Source organism: Oncorhynchus keta, chromosome 5 (assembly GCF_023373465.1).
Source record: "Oncorhynchus keta strain PuntledgeMale-10-30-2019 chromosome 5, Oket_V2, whole genome shotgun sequence".
NCBI lineage: Eukaryota > Metazoa > Chordata > Actinopteri > Salmoniformes > Salmonidae > Oncorhynchus > Oncorhynchus keta.
The window spans coordinates 6,314,518-6,334,450 of NC_068425.1; the positions used below are offsets into that span (position 1 = coordinate 6,314,518).

General features: G+C 45.2%; 1 protein-coding gene across 8 annotated transcripts in view; it reads left to right on the plus strand.

Moving 5' to 3' along the window:
* LOC118376417 (calpain-1 catalytic subunit-like) overlaps positions 1–19,933 on the plus strand; it is a 65,530-nt gene that overhangs the window by 662 nt on the left and 44,935 nt on the right. For 6 of the 8 annotated variants that reach the window (XR_008136438.1, XM_052518577.1, XM_052518580.1 and 3 more), the window contains exons 2-5: positions 9,874–9,891; positions 17,415–17,508; positions 17,734–17,880; positions 19,449–19,518. Coding sequence is in view for 7 of the 8 variants with exons in the window: in XM_052518577.1 (XP_052374537.1) it covers positions 17,416–17,508; positions 17,734–17,880; positions 19,449–19,518 (310 nt within the window). In the remaining variant the exon portion in view is untranslated. Of the gene's footprint in view, positions 1–8,662; positions 8,679–9,873; positions 9,892–17,414; positions 17,509–17,733; positions 17,881–19,448; positions 19,519–19,933 lie in introns of those variants that run through there. The other 2 variants (XM_052518579.1, XM_052518578.1) reach the window with 2 other exon arrangements.

The window sequence follows — 19,933 nt, forward strand, 5'->3', positions numbered from 1 at the left end:
GTGAGACTACAATTAGTGTATAAAATTGAGTTCAGGCACATGCCCATTCATCAGATGGACACACTTCCTCTCCCAGACCCCCACATGCATGTGTGTTTGAGCGTGTAAACACACACACCTCACTCCCCTTCTTGGCTTCCATGGCAACCCCCACGGGAACCTTAACCCAATAGAATCTTTCCCCCACGGGAACCACACCTGTTGGCATTCTCAGAAACAATCGCAACATTGTTTCAATAATATATAGAACTTTTCTCACAGCTCTGGTATATAAAGCTGTTTTGAGGCCTTTGCTCACAATTCATTCTGTGGCAGCACAACGACCAAAACGATATACTGTATGTGAGGCTCTTGATCATATCTTTGATCATGACACTGGTAAGGAGGAGAGAGTCCTTGTTCAGCTTTGACACAAAGTAGTCTGTGATAAATAGCACAATATGTTTCATCTGGGTATTTGTTATAGTCAAAATAATCCATACATTATTTATTTTTACTCAAAAATGTGTTGTGTGAGCTCAGGTCAATGAGGCGCACAGGCCGTAAATAGCAAATAGAAGTTAAAAACGTGTAATGTTCACAAGAACTGAAGTTGATAAAAAGATCTAACACAAAATTAGGTGATAATATATGTATTATTATGGATTTATAATCCGCTATAACAGGGTGGTCATTTTGGACAGGGAACACAGAATTAATTAACATGAAACGAACACAACAGGAGGGTTAATTCAGGTAAAATTTGAAGGAGCATGATTTAAATTCAAATTGAAATAAAATAAAAATACAAAATAGTTCCGAACTCTCAGAGATAATATTTTGCTCATCTGAAACAAAACCACACTGAGGAATTTATAAAAAGTTATAAATATATCATTGTGTATTTTGCAGTAATATTAGACACTTTTACACATAAATCATAAATCAGCCGGTGTAATGTTTCTCAGCTGAACCTCCCCACAGCCAGTTTGTTAATACAGTGAGGAGTTACAAACCCACAGTACAACATATAAACCCATGTCACACCCTGTTACACCCACAGTACAATGACCAAGGCGTCCTGTTACACCCACAGTACTGATTTTGTCCTGTTACACCCACAGTACTGAGGTTTGTTATGAGTGAGTCCTGTTACACCCACAGTACTGAGGAGTCCTGTTAAACAGTACTGAGGAGTCCTGTTACACCCACAGTACTGAGGAGTCCCCGTTACCCACAGTACTGAGTCCTGTTACACCCACAGTACTGAGGAGTCCTGTTACACCCACAGTACTGAGTCCTGTTACACCCACAGTACTGAGGAGTCCTGTTACACCCACAGTACTGAGGAGTCCTGTTACACCCACAGTACTGAGTCCTGTTACACCCACAGTACTGAGTCCTGTTACACCCACAGTACTGAGGAGTCCTGTTACACCCACAGTACTGAGGAGTCCTGTTACACCCACAGAACTGAGTCCTGTTACACCCACAGTACTGAGGAGTCCTGTTACACCCACAGTACTGAGGAGTCCTGTTACACCCACAGTACTGAGTCCTGTTACACCCACAGTACTGAGGAGTCCTGTTACACCCACAGTACTGAGTCCTGTTACACCCACAGTACTGAGGAGTCCTGTTACACCCACAGTACTGAGGAGTCCTGTTACACCCACAGTACTGAAGAGTCCTGTTACACCCACAGTACTGAGTCCTGTTACACCCACAGTACTGAGTCCTGTTACACCCACAGTACTGAGGAGTCCTGTTACACCCACAGTACTGAGGAGTCCTGTTACACCCACAGTACTGAGTCCTGTTACACCCACAGTACTGAGGAGTCCTGTTACACCCACAGTACTGAGGAGTCCTGTTACACCCACAGTACTGAGTCCTGTTACACCCACAGTACTGAGGAGTCCTGTTACACCCACAGTACTGAGTCCTGTTACACCCACAGTACTGAGGAGTCCTGTTACACCCACAGTACTGAGGAGTCCTGTTACACCCACAGTACTGAAGAGTCCTGTTACACCCACAGTACTGAGTCCTGTTACACCCACAGTACTGAGTCCTGTTACACCCACAGTACTGAGGAGTCCTGTTACACCCACAGTACTGAGGAGTCCCCTGTTACACCCACAGTACTGAGGAGTCCTGTTACACCCACAGTACTGAGGAGTCCTGTTACACCCACAGTACTGAGTCCTGTTACACCCACAGTACTGAGGAGTCCTGTTACACCCACAGTACTGAGGAGTCCTGTTACACCCACAGTACTGAGTCCTGTTACACCCACAGTACTGAGGAGTCCTGTTACACCCACAGTACTGAGGAGTCCTGTTACACCCACAGTACTGAGGAGTCCTGTTACACCCACAGTACTGAAGAGTCCTGTTACACCCACAGTACTGAGTCCTGTTACACCCACAGTACTGAGTCCTGTTACACCCACAGTACCTGACCCACAGGAGTCCTGTTACACCCACAGTACTGAGGAGTCCCTGTTACACCCACAGTACTGAGGAGTCCTGTTACACCCACAGTACTGAGGAGTCCTGTTACACCCACAGTACTGAGGAGTCCTGTTACACCCACAGTACTGAGGAGTCCTGTTACACCCACAGTACTGAGTACTGAGTCCTGTTACACCCACAGTACTGAGTCCTACTGTTACACCCACAGTACTGAGGAGTCCTGTTACACCCACAGTACTGAGGAGTCCTGTTACACCCACAGTACACCCACAGTACTGAGTCCTGTTACACCCACAGTACTGAGGAGTCCTGTTACACCCACAGTACTGAGTCCTGTTACACCCACAGTACTGAGGAGTCCTGTTACACCCACAGTACTGAGGAGTCCTGTTACACCCACAGTACTGAGGAGTCCTGTTACACCCACAGTACTGAGGAGTCCTGTTACACCCACAGTACTGAGGAGTCCTGTTACACCCACAGTACTGAGGAGTCCTGTTACACCCACAGTACTGAGGAGTCCTGTTACACCCACAGTACTGAGGAGTCCTGTTACACCCACAGTACTGAGGAGTCCTGTTACACCCACAGTACTGAGGAGTCCTGTTACACCCACAGTACTGAGGAGTCCTGTTACACCCACAGTACTGAGGAGTCCTGTTACACCCACAGTACTGAGGAGTCCCCTGTTACACCCACAGTACTGAGGAGTCCTGTTACACCCACAGTACTGAGGAGTCCTGTTACACCCACAGTACTGAGGAGTCCTGTTACACCCACAGTACTGAGGAGTCCTGTTACACCCACAGTACTGAGGAGTCCTGTTACACCCACAGTACTGAGGAGTCCTGTTACACCCACAGTACTGAGGAGTCCTGTTACACCCACAGTACTGAGGAGTCCTGTTACACCCACAGTACTGAGGAGTCCTGTTACACCCACAGTACTGAGGAGTCCTGTTACACCCACAGTATTGAGGAGTCCTGTTACACCCACAGTACTGAGGAGTCCTGTTACACCCACAGTACTGAGGAGTCCTGTTCCACCCACAGTACGGCGGAGTCCTGTTACACCCACAGTACTGAGGAGTCCTGTTACACCCACAGTACTGAGGAGTCCTGTTACACCCACAGTACCGAGGAGTCCTGTTACACCCACAGTACCGAGGAGTCCTGTTACACCCACAGTACTGAGGAGTCCTGTTACACCCACAGTACTGAGGAGTCCTGTTACACCCACAGTACTGAGGAGTCCTGTTACACCCACAGTACTGAGGAGTCCTGTTACACCCACAGTACTGAGGAGTCCTGTTACACCCACAGTACGGGGGAGTCCTGTTACACCCACCGTACTGGGGAGTCCTGTTACACCCACAGTACTGAAGAGTCCTGTTACACCCACAGTACTGAGGAGTCCTGTTACACCCACAGTACGGGGAGTCCTGTTACACCCACAGTACTGAGGAGTCCTGTTACACCCACAGTACTGAGGAGTCCTGTTACACCCACAGTACTGAGGAGTCCTGTTACACCCACAGTACTGAGGAGTCCTGTTACACCCACAGTACTGAGGAGTCCTGTTACACCCACAGTACTGAAGAGTCCTGTTACACCCACAGTACTGAGGAGTCCTGTTACACCCACAGTACTGAGGAGTCCTGTTACACCCACAGTACTGAGGAGTCCTATTACACCCACAGTACTGAGTCCTGTTACACCCACAGTACTGAGGAGTCCTGTTACACCCACAGTACTGAGGAGTCCCCTGTTACACCCACAGTACCGAGGAGCCCCCTGTTACACCCACAGTACTGAGGAGTCCTGTTACACCCACAGTACTGAGGAGTCCCCTGTTACACCCACAGCACTGAGTCCTGTTACACCCACAGTACTGAGGCGTGTTACACCCACAGTACTGAGTCATGTTACACCCACAGTACTGAGTCATGTTACACCCACAGCACTGAGTCCTGTACACCCACAGTACTAAGTCATGTTAGACACACAGTACTGAGTCCTGTTACACCCACAGTACTGAGTCCTGTTACACCCACAGTACTGAGTCCTGTTACACCCACAGAACCGAGGAGCCCACTGGTTGGATTACAGGCTCATCTCTAGTTGTTTTGGAGCGTTTGTTGAAGTTGAGTCCGGGACCAGGACGAAGGCCCTATGCATGACTTGACTCCAGGACTGCATGAATCAGCTGCTCTCTGAGAATGGAGAGACTTTGGCTCATAGTGAGTGAAACTAGCCTGAGTCGTACTCTCACAGTCTGACCTTATGTCCATGAGGAGAAGGATATGTGGTTTGTTTCTTTCAGACACAGACCAAATTTCAGTTTTTGCCTTTGACTGAAATAGGTGCCGGTACACATTTTGTTTGCCGTAACTGTTTATATTTGCAGGAACTCTAGAACACTTTTAAGCTAATATTCTAGAAGAGGTGCAGGAACTCTAGAACATTTTTAAGCTAATATTCTAGAAGAGGTGCAGGAACTCTAGAACACTTTTAAGCTAATATTCTACAAGAGGTGCAGGAACTCTAGAACACTTTTAAGCTAATATTCTACAAGAGGTGCAGGAACTCAAGCGGTAGAACATTTGAGGTGGCAGTACTCCGTTCTAGTGAGCTACAGCCCAAGTCAAGCACTAACACAACATTGATTCAGCTTGTAACTGTATAACAAGTGATTTTATGATGCTGTCGTGTAGATAATTTTGATTCCTCTCTCCAGAACTGAACAGAGTACTCTCTATGTGACTCAGCTGCCTCCCAAATGCCACCCCATTCACTTTACAGTGCACTACTTTAGACCAGGGCCCATAGGGAATAGGGTGCCATTTCCGAAGGCACACTTTCAGATTCCCTCCCCACCTTCATGGATTTATGGCATTCAGTCTATTCACTCCGATGACCTGCTGCTTCCCAGGCGAGCCTCTCTCTCTCTCTCACTCTCTCTTTGTCTGTCTCTCCCTCTCTCGCTCTCTGTTTGTCTCTCTGTGTGTGTCGCTCTCTCTAGGTCTGTCTGTCTGTCTGTCTCTCTCTCTCTGTCCTCTCTCTCTCTCTCTCTCTCTCTCTCTCTCTCTCTCTCTCTCTCTCTCTCTCTCTCTCTCTCTCTCTCTCTCTCTCTCTCTCTCTCTCTCTCTCTCTCTCTCTCTCTCTCTCTCTCTCTCTCTCTCTCTCTCTCATTAGAATGCCAGTCAAGTGTTTGAGAACTGTTTTGGCATACTAAACACTACTGGGTTGCCATATTGGTTAATGTTTATATTAGATTTTCCATTAAGGGGAATGAGAGAGAGAGAGTTCAGAAAGTATTCAGACCCCTTAACTTTTTCCACATTTTGTTACATTACAGCCTTATTATAAAATTGAGTAAATTTCAATTTTAACTCATTAATCTACACACGCTACCCTATAATAACAAAATGAAAACAGGTTTTTAGAAATAATTAAATAAAAACAAAAATTCCTTATTTACATAAATATTCAGACCCTTTACTATAAGACTCCAAATTGAGTTCAGGTGCATCCTGTTTCCATCAATCATCCTTGAGATGTTTCTACAACTTGATTGGAGTCCAACCTGTGGTAAATTCAATTGATTGGACATGATTTGGAAAGGCACACAGCTGTCTATATAAGGTCCCACAGTCAGAGCAAAAACCAAGCCATGAGGTCGAAGGGATTGTCTCTAGAGCTCTGAGACAGGATTGTGTCGAGGCACAGATCTGGGGAAGGGTACCAAAACATTCTGCAGCATTGGAGGTCCCCAAGAACACAGTGGCCTCCATTATTATTATTATTAAATGGAAGAAGTTTGGAACCACCAAGACTCTTCCTAGAGCTGGTCGCCCGGCCAAACTGAGAAATCGGGGGAGAAGGGCTTTGGTCAGGGAGGTGACCAAGAACCTGATGGTCACTCTGACAGAACTCCAGAGTTCCTCTGTGGAGATGGGAGAACCTTCCAGAAGGACAAGCATCTCTGCAGCACTCCACCAATCAGGCCTTTTATGGTAGAGTGGCCAGATGAAACCACTCCTCAGTAAAAGGCACATGACAGCTCTCTTGGAGTTTGCCAAAAGGCACCTAAAGACTCTCGGATCATGAAAACAAGATTCTCTGGTCTGATGAAACCAAGATTGAACTCTTTTGCGTGAATGCCAAGCGTCACGTCTGGAGGAAACCTGGTTCCATCCCTACGGTGAAGCATGGTGGTGGCAGCATCATGCTGTGGGGATGTTTTTTCAGCGACAGGGACTGGGAGACTAGTCAGGATCGGAGCAAAGTACAGAGATATCCTTGATGAAAATATGCTCCAGAACACTGAGGAAACTCAGTGGGACAAAGGTTCACCTTCCAACAGGACAATGACCTTAAGCACACAGCCAAGACAGTGCAGGAGTGGCTTCCTGAGAAGTCTCTGAATGTCCTTGAGTGGCCCAGGCAGAACCCGGACTTGAACCCTATCTAACATTTTGGAGAGACGTGAAAATAGCTGTGCAGCGACACTCCCCAACCAACCTGACAGAGCTTGAGAGGATCTGCATAGAAGAACAACCCAAATACAGGTGTGCCAAGTCTTGCCAACAGGTGTGCCAAGACGTTACAACGTCATACCCAAGAAGACTTGAGGCTCGGTGAAATTCACAGTGTGCCATCACAGCAGCAAGATTTGTGACCTGTTGCCACGAGAAAAGGGCAACCAGTGAAGAACAAACACCAATGTAAATACAACCCATATTTATGTTTATTTATTTTCCCTTCTGTACTTTAACTATTTGCACAACGTTACATTTGAAATGTCTTTATTATTTTGGAACTTTTGTGAGTGTAGTGTTTACTGTTAATGTTTTGTTTATTATCTATTTCATGTAAACATATGTTTCCCAATAAAGCCGAGAGAGAATCTTCATTGTTTTTCTCCCATACAGAATGAGGACTTCACATTCCCTAACACAGTACAGTAATGTTTTGGTATCAAATGAACCTGCCTAACACAGGACAAATGTCCCGATTCACTACTAAACTCAGCAACAACAAAAAAATGTCCTCTCACTGTCAACTGCGTTTATTTTCAGCAAACTTAACATGTGTAAATATTTGTATAAACATAACAAGATTCAGCAACTGAAACAGACTCAACAAGTTCCACAGACATGTGACTAACAGAAATGGAATAATGTGTCCCTGAACAAAGGGGGGGTCAAAATCAAAATAACAGTCAGTATCTGGTGTGGCCACCAGCTGCATTAAGTACTGCAGTGCATATCCTCCTCATGGACTGTACCAGATTTGCCAGTTCTTGCAGATATTACCCCACTCTTCCACCAAGGCACCTGCAAGTTCCCCGACATTTCTGGGGGGAATGACCCTAGCCCTCACCTTTCTATCCAGACGTGCTCAATGGGATTGAGATCCGGGCTCTTTGCTGGCCATGGCACAACACTAATATTCCTGTCTTGCAGGAAATCATGCACAGAACGAGCAGCATGGCTGATGGCATTGTCATGCTGGAGGGTCATGTCAGGATGAGCCTGCAGGAAGGGTACCACATGAAAGAGGAGGATGTCTTCACTGTAATGCACAGTGTTGAGATTGCCTGCAATGACAACAAGCTCAGTCCGATGGTGCTGTGACACACCGCCCCAGACAATGACGGACCCTCCACCTCCAAATCGATCCCGCTCCAGAGTACAGGCCTCGGTGTAACACTCATTCCTTCGACGATAAACGTGAATCCGACCATCACCCCTGGTGAGACAAAACCGTGACTCGTCAGTGAAGAGCACTTTTTGCCAGTCCTGTCTGGTCCAGCGATGGTGGGTTTGTGCCCAGAGGCGACGTTGTTGCCGGTGATGTCTGGTGAGGACCTACCTGGTGTTGTTACATGTGGTCTGCCACTGCAAGGATGGTCAGCTGTCCATCCTGTTTCCCTGTAGTGTTGTCTTGGGCGTCTCACAGTACGGACATTGCAATGTATTGCCCTGGCCACAACTGCAGTCCTCGTGCCTCCTTGCAGCATGCCTAAGTCACGTTTACGCAGATGAGCAGGGACCCTGGGCATCTTTCTTTTGGTGTTTTTCAGAGTCAGTAGAAAGGCCTCTTTAGTGTCCTAGGTTTTCATAATTGTTAATGGTTCATTGAATAAGCATGGGTGTAACGGATCTCGTCCTCCTCCTTCCTTCTAGCGAGAAGGATCGGAGGACCAAAACGCAGCGTGGTAAGTGTTCATGATGAAATATTTAATGAATCACACTGAACACTGAAAATACAAAAAACAATGAAGTGAACGAACGAAAACCGAAACAGTCTGGCGACATACGCAAAGACAGATAATAAACACCCACGAAACCCAGGTGGAAAAAGGCTACCTAAGTATGATTCTCAATCAGAGACAACTAACGACACCTGCCTCTGATTGAGAACCATACCAAGCCGAACACAAAAACCAACATAGAAAAACAAACATAGACTGCCCACCCCAACTCACGCCCTGACCATACTAAAACAAAGACAAAACAAAGGAACTAAGGTCAGAACGTGACCATGGGAAACAGTGTTTAAACCCTTTTACAATGAAGATCTGTGAAGTTATTTGGATTTATACGAATTATCTTTAAAAGACAGGGGACTGAAAAAGGGACGTTTCTTTTTTTGCGAATGTAGTTCTCTAGGACAACCCTTGGCCAGGGTTCCAGGCCTTGTTCAGTTAGAGAGGGAAAGAAGAGTGAGGGGGAGAGAGAGGGGAGATGGGGGGCGGACAATACTGAAGTGCCTCAGGGCCAGACCCAGGTTTTCTACATACAGTGGGGCAAAAAAGTATTTAGTCAGCCACCAGTTGTGCAAGTTCTCCCACTTAAAAAGATGAGAGAGGCCTGTAATTGTCATCATAGGTACACGTCAACTATGACAGACAGAAAAATCCAGAAAATCACATTGTAGGATTTTTAATTAATTTATTTGCAAATTATGGTGGAAAATAAGTATTTGGTCAATAACAAAAGTTTATCTCAATACTTTGTTATATACCCTTTGTTGGCAATGACAGAGGTCAAACGTTTTCTGTCTTCACAAGGTTTTCACACACTGTTGCTGGTATTTTGGCCCATTCCTCCATGCAGATCTCCTCTAGAGCAGTGATGTTTTGACCTTCTGATCAATGTGATTTTCTGGATTTTTTTTTCTAATTTTGTCTGTCATAGTTGAAGTGTACCTATGATGAAAATTACAGGCCTCTCTCATCTTTTTAAGTGGGAGAACTTGCACAATTGGTGGCTGACTAAATACTTCTTTGCCCCACTGTATCTCTTATTTTTCAAGGTGGTGCCCGAAAGGTTCTGAATGCAACAGACTAAACCCTGTTTCTAAAGTCATACTGGTTACAGACATGAATCCTTTCTCTCATTTCTCCACAGCCTGCTCACAGACTCAAGGTATTCATCTCTTATTTTGTGTGGTGTGTGGTGTGTGTGGGGGGGGGTCTGGTTTGTTAAGATAGATGTTGCTGTCTCTGTCTCCCATTTCAACCTAACCGTAACCTCGCCCCAGGCTATTGCACACAGTAGGATATCACCCATTCACGCATGGGATTTCATCCATTCAAAGTTGGCCTTAGTGGGAGTGACCATAGAATTCTATGTGAATGACCTTCTGATCAAAGTATTTGTCATTAGTTCATTTTAGAAAATCACACGACTATGAGGCGTGGGGGGGGTTAGGGGGAAGGTGTTGTGGGAGATGATTGGTTGGTAGATTAAGCCAATTACTGTCTGCTAAATGACTTAAATGTAAATGTAAATGTATCCATTGGGAGCGTCTCCCGGCTTTCTGAATTGGCTAATGGTCTACCAGACTCATCACGCATTTAGGCGGAAGTGTCTGGGAATGAGATTACCCTAACACCTAGCACCCTACCCCTAACACCTAGTACCCTAACACCTAGCACCCTACCCCTAACACCTAGTACCCTAACACCTAGCACCCTACCCCTAACACCTAGTACCCTATCCCTAACACCTAGCACCCTACCCCTAACACCTAGTACCCTAACACCTAGCACCCTACCCCTAACACCTAGTACCCTATCCCTAACACCTAGCACCCTACCCCTAACACCTAGTACCCTATCTCTAACACCTAGTACCCTATCTCTAACACCTAGTACCCTACCCCTAACACCTAGTACCCTATCCCTAACACCTAGCACCCTATCTCTAACACCTAGCACCCTACCCCTAACACCTAGTACCCTACCCCTAACACCTAGCACCCTACCCCTAACACCTAGTACCCTACCCCTAACACCTAGCACCCTACCCCTAACACCTAGTACCCTACCCCTAACACCTAGCACCCTGTCTCTAACATCTAGCACCCTATCTCTAACACCTAGCACCCTATCTCTAACACCTAGCACCCTATCTCTAACACCTAGCACCCTAACACCTAGTACCCAATCTCTAACACCTAGCACCCTATCTCTAACACCTAGTACCCTATCCCCAACACCTAGCACCCTATCTCTAACACCTAGTACCCTATCTATAATATAATATCTCTAACACCTAGTACCCTACCCCTAACACCTAGTACCCTATCCCTAACACCTAGCACCCTATCTCTAACACATAGTACCCTAACACCTAGCGCCCTATCCCTAACACCTAGCACCCTATCTCTAACACCTAGCACCCTATCCCTAACACGTAGCACCCTATCTCTAACACCTAGCACCCTATCCCTAACACCTAGCACCCTATCTCTAACACCGAGCACCCTATCCCTAACACCTAGCACCCTATCCCTAACACCTAGCACCCTATCCCTAACACCTAGTACCCTATCCCTAACACCTAGCACACTATATCTAACACCTAGCACCCTATCCCTAACAGGTATTTACATAACTACCATAATCAGGGTATTTACATATGTCTACCATAATTATTTTTATCACTGTTAAATCTATTCCACATAAAACCAATTACCAGAAACCCAATGAACTAAATTACACTAATTGATAATACTATAACATTGAAAAATACACTCTTAACAACTAGAGTGAGAATAAAAGGCCCCGGAGGTTCCTATGAAGGCTCCAGTATGGACTACTAGCTAATAGATAGATTACTCAGGACAGCGGAGTCAATCACCACCTTCCGGAGACACCTGAAACCCCACCTCTTTAAGGAATACCTAGGATAGGATAAAGTAATCCTTCTCACCCCCCTTTTAAGATTTAGATGCACTACTGTTCCACTGGATGCCATAAGGTGAATGCACCAATTTGTAAGTCGCTCTGGATAAGAGCGTCTGCTAAATGACTTAAATGTAAATGTAAAATTACTCTGTTTAATAGTTGAGTTATTACACACCAATGAAGGAACAGTCAGTGTTCAGGAGGAACTGTTATCAGTGAGCAGTGAGGAAATCTTTCTGAATCCTCTCAGACTCACTCCTGTAGGAAGGCCAGAGGAAATCTTTCTGAAACCTTTCTGACTCACTGCAGGTAGGAAGGCCAGAGGAAATCTTTCTGAAACCTTTCTGACTCACTGCAGGTAGGAAGGCCAGAGGAAATCTTTCTGAAACCTTTCTGACTCACTGCAGGTAGGAAGGCCAGAGGAAATCTTTCTGAAACCTTTCTGACTCACTCCTGTGGGAAGGCCAGAGGAAATCTTTCTGAATCCTCTCTGACTCACTGCAGGTAGGAAGGCCAGAGGAAATCTTTCTGAAACCTCTCTGACTCACTCCTGGTGGGAAGGCCAGAGGAAATCTTTCTGAAACCTCTCTGACTCACTCCTGTGGGAAGGCCAGAGGAAATCTTTCTGAAACCTCTCTGACTCACTCCTGTGGGAAGGCCAGAGGAAATCTTTCTGAAACCTCTCTGACTCACTGCAGGTGGGAAGGCCAGAGGAAATCTTTCTGAAACCTCTCTGACTCACTGCAGAGGAAATCTTTCTGAATCCTCTCTGTGTAGGTAGGAGGCCAGAGGAAATCTTTCTGAAACCTCTCTGACTCACTTCTGGTGGGAAGGCCAGAGGAAATCTTTCTGAAACCTCTCTGACTCACTCCTGGTGGGAAGGCCAGAGGAAATCTTTCTGAAACCTCTTCTGACTCACTGCAGGTAGAAGGCCAGAGGAAATCTTTCTGAAACCTCTGACTCACTGCAGGTGGGAAGGCCAGAGGAAATCTTTCTGAAACCTCTCTGACTCACTGCAGGTGGGAAGGCCAGAGGAAATCTTTCTGAAACCTCTCTGACTCACTGCAGGTGGGAAGGCCAGAGGAAATCTTTCTGAAACCTCTCTGACTCACTGCAGGTGGGAAGGCCAGAGGAAATCTTTCTGAAACCTCTCTGACTCACTGCAGGTGGGAAGGCCAGAGGAAATCTTTCTGAAACCTCTCTGACTCACTCCTGGTGGGAAGGCCAGAGGAAATCTTTCTGAAACCTCTCTGACTCACTGCAGGTGGGAAGGCCAGAGGAAATCTTTCTGAAACCTCTCTGACTCACTGCAGGTGGGAAGGCCAGAGGAAATCTTTCTGAAACCTCTCTGACTCACTGCAGGTGGGAAGGCCAGAGGAAATCTTTCTGAAACCTCTCTGACTCACTCCTGGTGGGAAGGCCAGAGGAAATCAAACCTCTCTGACTCACTTCTGGTGGGAAGGCCAGAGAAATCTTTCTGAAACCTCTCTGACTCACTTGGGAAGGCCAGAGGAAATCTTTCTGAAACCTCTCTGACTCACTCCTGTGGGAAGGCAGAGGAAATCTTTCTGAAACCTCTGACTCACTCCTGGTGGGAAGGCCAGAGGAAATCTTTCTGAAACCTCTCTGACTCACTCCTGTGGGAAGGCCAGAGGAAATCTTTCTGAAACCTCTCTGACTCACTGCAGGTGGGAAGGCCAGAGGAAATCTTTCTGAATCCTCTCTGACTCACTGCAGGTGGGAAGGCCAGAGGAAATCTTTCTGAAACCTCTCTGACTCACTGCAGGTGGGAAGGCCAGAGGAAATCTTTCTGAAACCTCTCTGACTGCAGGTGGGAAGGCCAGAGGAAATCTTTCTGAAACCTCTCTGACTCACTGCAGGTGGGAAAGATCAGTTGAAGAATCTATAACACGTTTACAGACACATCACAAGATCAGAGGTTCATTGGTTGAAAAACAGAACAGAATAGACAGACACAGATCACTAGTAAAACAGCGAACATACAAACACAGACAGGCTGGAATAGATGGTTGCTGTGCTGCAGTCTTTGTGTCAGTGTGCCACTCTGTTGTTAGCTTAGCTTGCTGCTATTAATACCTCCCGCTCTGTGCCTGTCCCAGACGTGGGTTCAGACACTATTTCAAAATATTTGAAATACTTTGAGCGTTAGCTTTAGGCTGCCTGGAGTGCCAGGTGGGAGGGGATTCAGTCGTACGACGATTCTATTGGTTCCCTTGCAGACAGACAAGCTTAATCAAGCCCAGCTAATGTATTTGAAATGATATTGAATATAATTTGAACCCAGGTGTGGCCTGTGCATTGCAGCACCCACCTACACTCTTGTTTATATCCTGTATCTGATCCAGCTTGTCAGGAGACATTGAGAGACAGCAGCAGAATATTGGCTGTCTTGTAAATGATTTGCTTATGCTGCTCCCACCTAGGCCTCTGACTGTATTTGCAATGAGCTCCAAAAGTATAGGGACAGTGACACATTTTTAAAATACTTTGGCTCTGCTCATCCAGCACTTTGGATTTGAAATTATACAATGACTCGGTGGTTAAAGTACCAGTGTCGCTGGTGATTAAAGTCAGGCGCAGGAGAGCAGAGATGAGTGAAACAACGCACTTTACTCGACAGCGCTAAGTAAAACAATTTACAAAGGGCAAAAAGAACGGTTGCCACAAAGCATGATGGGTAATAAACATAAATAATAATAAATAATAATAATAATAATATAATAAACCCGGTACAAACCAGCCGGAACATTCCGACCTGAACCAATAACAATCGCACACAAAGACATGGGGGAAACAGAGGGTTAGATACAGTGGCGAGAACAAGTATTTGTTACACTGATGATTTTGCAGGTTCTCCTACTTACAAAGAATGTAGAGGTCTGTATTTTTTTTAATCATAGGTGCACTTCAACTGTAAGCGACGGAATCTAAAACGAAAATCCAGAAAATCACTTTTGTATGATTTTTAAGTAATTCATTTGCATTTTATTGCATGACATAAGTATTTGATACATCAGAAAAGCAGAGCTTAATATTTGGTACAGAAACCTTTGTTTGCAATTATAGAGATCATACGTTTCCTGTAGTTCTTGACCAGGTTTGCACACACTGCAGCAGGGATTTTGGCCCACTCCTCCATACAGACCTTCTCCAGATCCTTCAGGTTTCGGGGATGTCGCTGGGCAATATGGACTTTCAGCTCCCTCCAAAGATTTTCTATTGGGTTCAGGTCTGACAACTGGCTAGGCCACTCCAGGACCTTGAGATGTTTCTTACAGAGCCACTCCTTAGTTGCCCTGGCTGTGTGTTTCGGGTTGTTGTCATTCTGGAAGACCCAGCCACGACCCATCTCCAATGCTCTTACTGAGGGAAGGAGGTTGCTGGCCAAGATCTCGCGATACATGGCCCCATCCATGCTCCCCTCAATACGGTGCAGTCGTCCTGTCCCCTTTGCAGAAAAGCATCCCCAAAGAATGATGTTTCCACCTCCATGCTTCACGGTTGGGATGGTGTTCTTGGGGTTGTACTTATCCTTCTTCTTCCTCCAAACACGGCGAGTGGAGTTTAGACCAAAAAGCTCTATTTTTGTCTCATCAGACCACATGACCTTCTCCCATCCTCCTCTGGATCATCCAGATGGCCATTGGCAAACTTCAGACGGGCCTGGACATGCGCTGATTTGAGTAGGGGGACCTTGCGTGCGCTGCAGGATTTTAATCAATGACGGCGTAGTGTGTTACTAATGGTTTTCTTTGAGACTGTGGTCCCAGCTCTCTTCAGGTCATTGACCAGGTCCTGCCGTGTAGTTAAGGGCTGATCCCTCACCTTCCTCATGATCATTGATGCCCCACGAGGTGAGATCTTGCATGGAGCCCCAGACCGAGGGTGATTGACCCGTCAACTTGAACTTCTTCCATTTTCTAATAATTGCGCCAACAGTTGTTGCCTTCTCACCAAGCTGCTTGCCTATTGTCCTGTAGCCCATCCCAGCCTTGTGCAGGTCTACCATTTTAACCCTGATGTCCTTACACAGCTCTCTGGTTTTGGCCATTGTGGAGAGGTTGGAGTCTGTTTGATTGAGTGTGTGGACAGGTGTCTTTTATACAGGTAACGAGTTCAAACAGGTGCAGTTAATACAGGTAATGAGTGGAGAACAGGAGGGCTTCTTAAAGAAAAACTAACAGGTCTGTGAGAGCCGGAATTCTTACAGGTTGGTAGGTGATCAAATACTTATGTCATGCAATAAAATGCCTATTAATTACTTAAAAATCATGCAATGTGATTTTCTGGATTTTTGTTTTAGATTCCGTCTCTCACAGTTGATGTGTACCTATGATAAAAATGTCAGACCTCTACATGCTTTGTAAGTAGGAAAACCTGCAAAATCGGCAGTTTATCAAATACTTGTTCTCCCCACTGTACATGACCAGTAATTGGGAAATGAAAACCAGGTGTGTAGGAAAACGAGACAAAACAAATGGAAAATGACAAATGGATCGGCGAGAAGACTGGTGACGTCGACCGCAGAACACCACCCGAACAAGGAGAGGCATCGACTTAGGCCGAAGTCGTGACAGACAGCTTTAATTTGAGTGTATTTTTATTAATATCTCCTGAACCGTTTAGAAATTAGAGCACTTTTTGTACATCGTCCCCTCCATTTAGAGGACCAAAAGTATTGGGACAAATGTACTTATACTGTGTGTGTATTCAAGTAGTCAAAGGTTTAGTATCTGGTCCCATATTCCTAGCACCCAATCACTACATCAAACTTGTGATTCTACAAAGTTGTTGGATGTTTCAGATCGTTTTGTGACCAATAGAAATGAAATAATGCACTGTGTCATTCAAAATAAGAATATATATATACTATATGATTCTAAACACTTCTACATTAATGTTGATTCTACCATGATTACGGACAATCCTGAATGAATCAAGAATAATGATGAGTGAGAAAGTTACAGACGCACAAATATCATACCCCAAAATGCTAACCTCTCACCATTACAATAACAGGGGATGTTAGCATTTTATATCATACCCCCAAGACATGCTAACCCCTCACCATTACAATAACGGGAGGTTAGCATTTTATATCATACCCCCAAGACATGCTAACCCCTCACCATTACAATAACAGGGGATGTTAGCATTTTATATCATACCCCCAAGACATGCTAACCTCTCACCATTACAATAACAGGGGATGTTAGCATGTCTAGGGGGTAACAGACACACAAATATCATACCCCCAAGACATGCTAACCCCTCACCATTACAATAACAGGGGATGTTAGCATTTTGGGGGGGTATGATATTTGTGCGTCTGTAACTTTCTGACTCATCATTATTCACGATACATTCAGAATTATCTGTAATAATGGTAGCTTCTATAATATAATATAATAATATATTATTATTATTATTATTATTAATTATATAATATTAATATAATCATTGCGTGCTAGGAAAATGTTCACTTATACAAATATAAGTGAACTTTTGTTCCCCTAAAATGGGGGGGGGGGGACTATGTACAAAAAGTGCTGTAATTTCTAAACGGTTCACCTGATATGGATGAAAATACCCTCAAATTAAAGCTGACAGTCCTGCACTTTTGTCATTGTGTCATTTCAAATCCAAAGTGCTGGAGAACAGAGCCAAAAACCCCTCAAAAAATGGGTCACTGTCCCAGTACTTTTGGAACTCACTGTATGTCCTGTCCCGTGTCAGAATGTCAGGGGGAATCTCTGCTAGCATAGCCACCGGCAGACTGCGAGCTGAGGGAATGGGCTCCAACGACCACGCCATACCCTTCCTTGAGCAGGTCAGTTTGTTTGTTTCATTGTTTTGTTTTGTAAACCTTGTGCCCCAAATGGAGCCCTATTCCCTATTTAGTGCACTACATTTGTCCAGGACCCATAAGGATTAGGGTGTCATTTGGGACAGATTATTTTATGTTATTTATTTACCATCGAGGACCACTTTGGAAATACCTGTTTAAATATTGATGCACAATGTGTGTTATGTTTATTTCAATTCATTCAACCAGGACTACGAGGCTTTGAGGCAGGAGTGTCTGGAGACGGGGTGTCTGTTCCAGGACCCCTCCTTCCTAGCCGAGCCTCCTTCTCTGGGCTTCAAGGAACTGGCCCCCTTCTCCGCCAAGACCAGGGACGTGGAATGGATGAGACCCACGGTGAGGGAGAGGAGGAGGGAGAGGGATAGAGGGATAGATAGATAGAGAGAGAGAGAGCAACACAATTAGACCCAACCAGCAACACAATTAGACCCAACCAAATCATGAAAAAACTAAAAAATCATTACTTGACACATTGGAAAGAATTAACATAAAAAACAGATCAAACAAGAATGCTATTTGGCCCTAAACAGTAGTACACAGTGGCAGAATACCTGACACAATAATACCTGTGACTGACACAAACTTAAGGAAAACTTTGACTGTCTACAGACTCAGTGAGCATAGCCTTGCTATTGAGAAAGGCCGCCGTAGGCAGACATGGCTCTCAAGAGAAGACAGGCTATGTGCTCACTGCCCACAAAATGAGGTGGAAACTGAGCTGCACTTCCTAAACCTCCTGCCAAATGTATGACCATATTAGAGACACATATTTCCCTCAGATTACACAGACCCACAAATAATTAGAAAACAAACCCAATTTTGATAAACTCCCATATCTACTGGGTGAAATACCACAGTGTGCCAATATCACAGCAGCAGGATTTGTGACCTGTTGCCACAAGAAAAGGGCAACCAGTGAAGAACAAACACCATTATAAATACAACCCATATTTATGTTTATTTATTTTCCCTTTTTGAGAGAGAGAGAGAGGGGCGACCACATGTGCTAATTATCTATCTAGCGTCCTCTGAACACCTGTGTCTAAGCTACCTGGGCAGGAAGTGAGTGTAGTTGGTCAGCTGTCTGCAACAGGAAGTGAATCATTTTTATTTGAATGATTCTTTCTCGCTGATATGAATGATAAGGGGGCAAATCAGCATATGCTTCAAACTGTTTTGCCAAGCGTTGATGATTAACGTGTCTAATCGTTTCTAAACGTTTCTTAACAGTATCGGAATTGTAGTTTACACAGAGCCCACCGAAGTTAACTGCTGAAAACCCTACGGGATGGAGAGGTTTTCAGAGCAAAATGTACCCGTGTTACATCACAGTTTGGATGCTGTTTACTACACGGCCTCTGTCACGCCCTGCACCTGTTACCATTCAAGCACAGGGCAATTCACATTCAAATCTAATTTAGGTTGATCCATGTTGTTGTAAAGACAGCTAGATGGTCTAGCCCACATGCTGCATGCCTGTCACACCCTACTCCTGCACTTGTTGTATGGCTGGCATGTGGGACAGACTGGCAGTATGGGACAAGTAGAGACAGGAAGAGGAAGGAACCTCTCAGTCCAATAAAGACCAATCAGTGCAGCTGTTGACCAGGTTTCCTCTGACCACTTCCTAGATTTGCCACTTGTTTACCTGAGTTACATATTATGTTCTAGAATCACTCGAGTGACAGATATGCTCAGCTGCCTGAACAACTAGAAGCAGCAGTTATAGAAATAGACAGAAAATAAATGTTATACCTGTAACGTATTGTAAATGAAGTTGATACTCCCACAGGAAAAGGACAACCCAAGAATGTCTGTTTGCTGAGCAGTCCCTCTCCCTAACAGTCTACTGTAAATCACTCTTGCTATAGTCTAATGTAATCCTCCCCTTTCCTTCCCTCCAGGAGCTGACAGATGATCCTCAGTTCATCCTGGGAGGAGCTACCAGAACAGACATCTGCCAGGGAGCTCTAGGTGAGTTCTGATTGGCCAGGGACAAGCTCTCGATGAGTTCTGATTAGCCAGGGAGCTCTACGTGAGTTCCGATTTGACATGGACTACCTCTGGGTGAGTTCTGATTGGCCAGGGACTACCTCTGGGTGAGTTCTGATTGGCCAGGAACAAGCTCTCTGAGTTCTGATTTGGCAGGGAGCCCTACGTGAGTTCTGATTGGACAGATACTTCCTCTGGGTGAGTTCTGATTGGCCAGGGAGCTCTACGTGCGTTCTGATTGGACAGGGACACAATAGGATTCTATGTTTTCACATGCAAAAGGAATTGCTTTTGATAAAAACGCTTTATCTGCCTTCCCGAATTAAAATGTATTTTATGGAAAATATATGTTGTATGTTTCTGAATGATGCACCATGCTGCCTTGTTGACAACATGG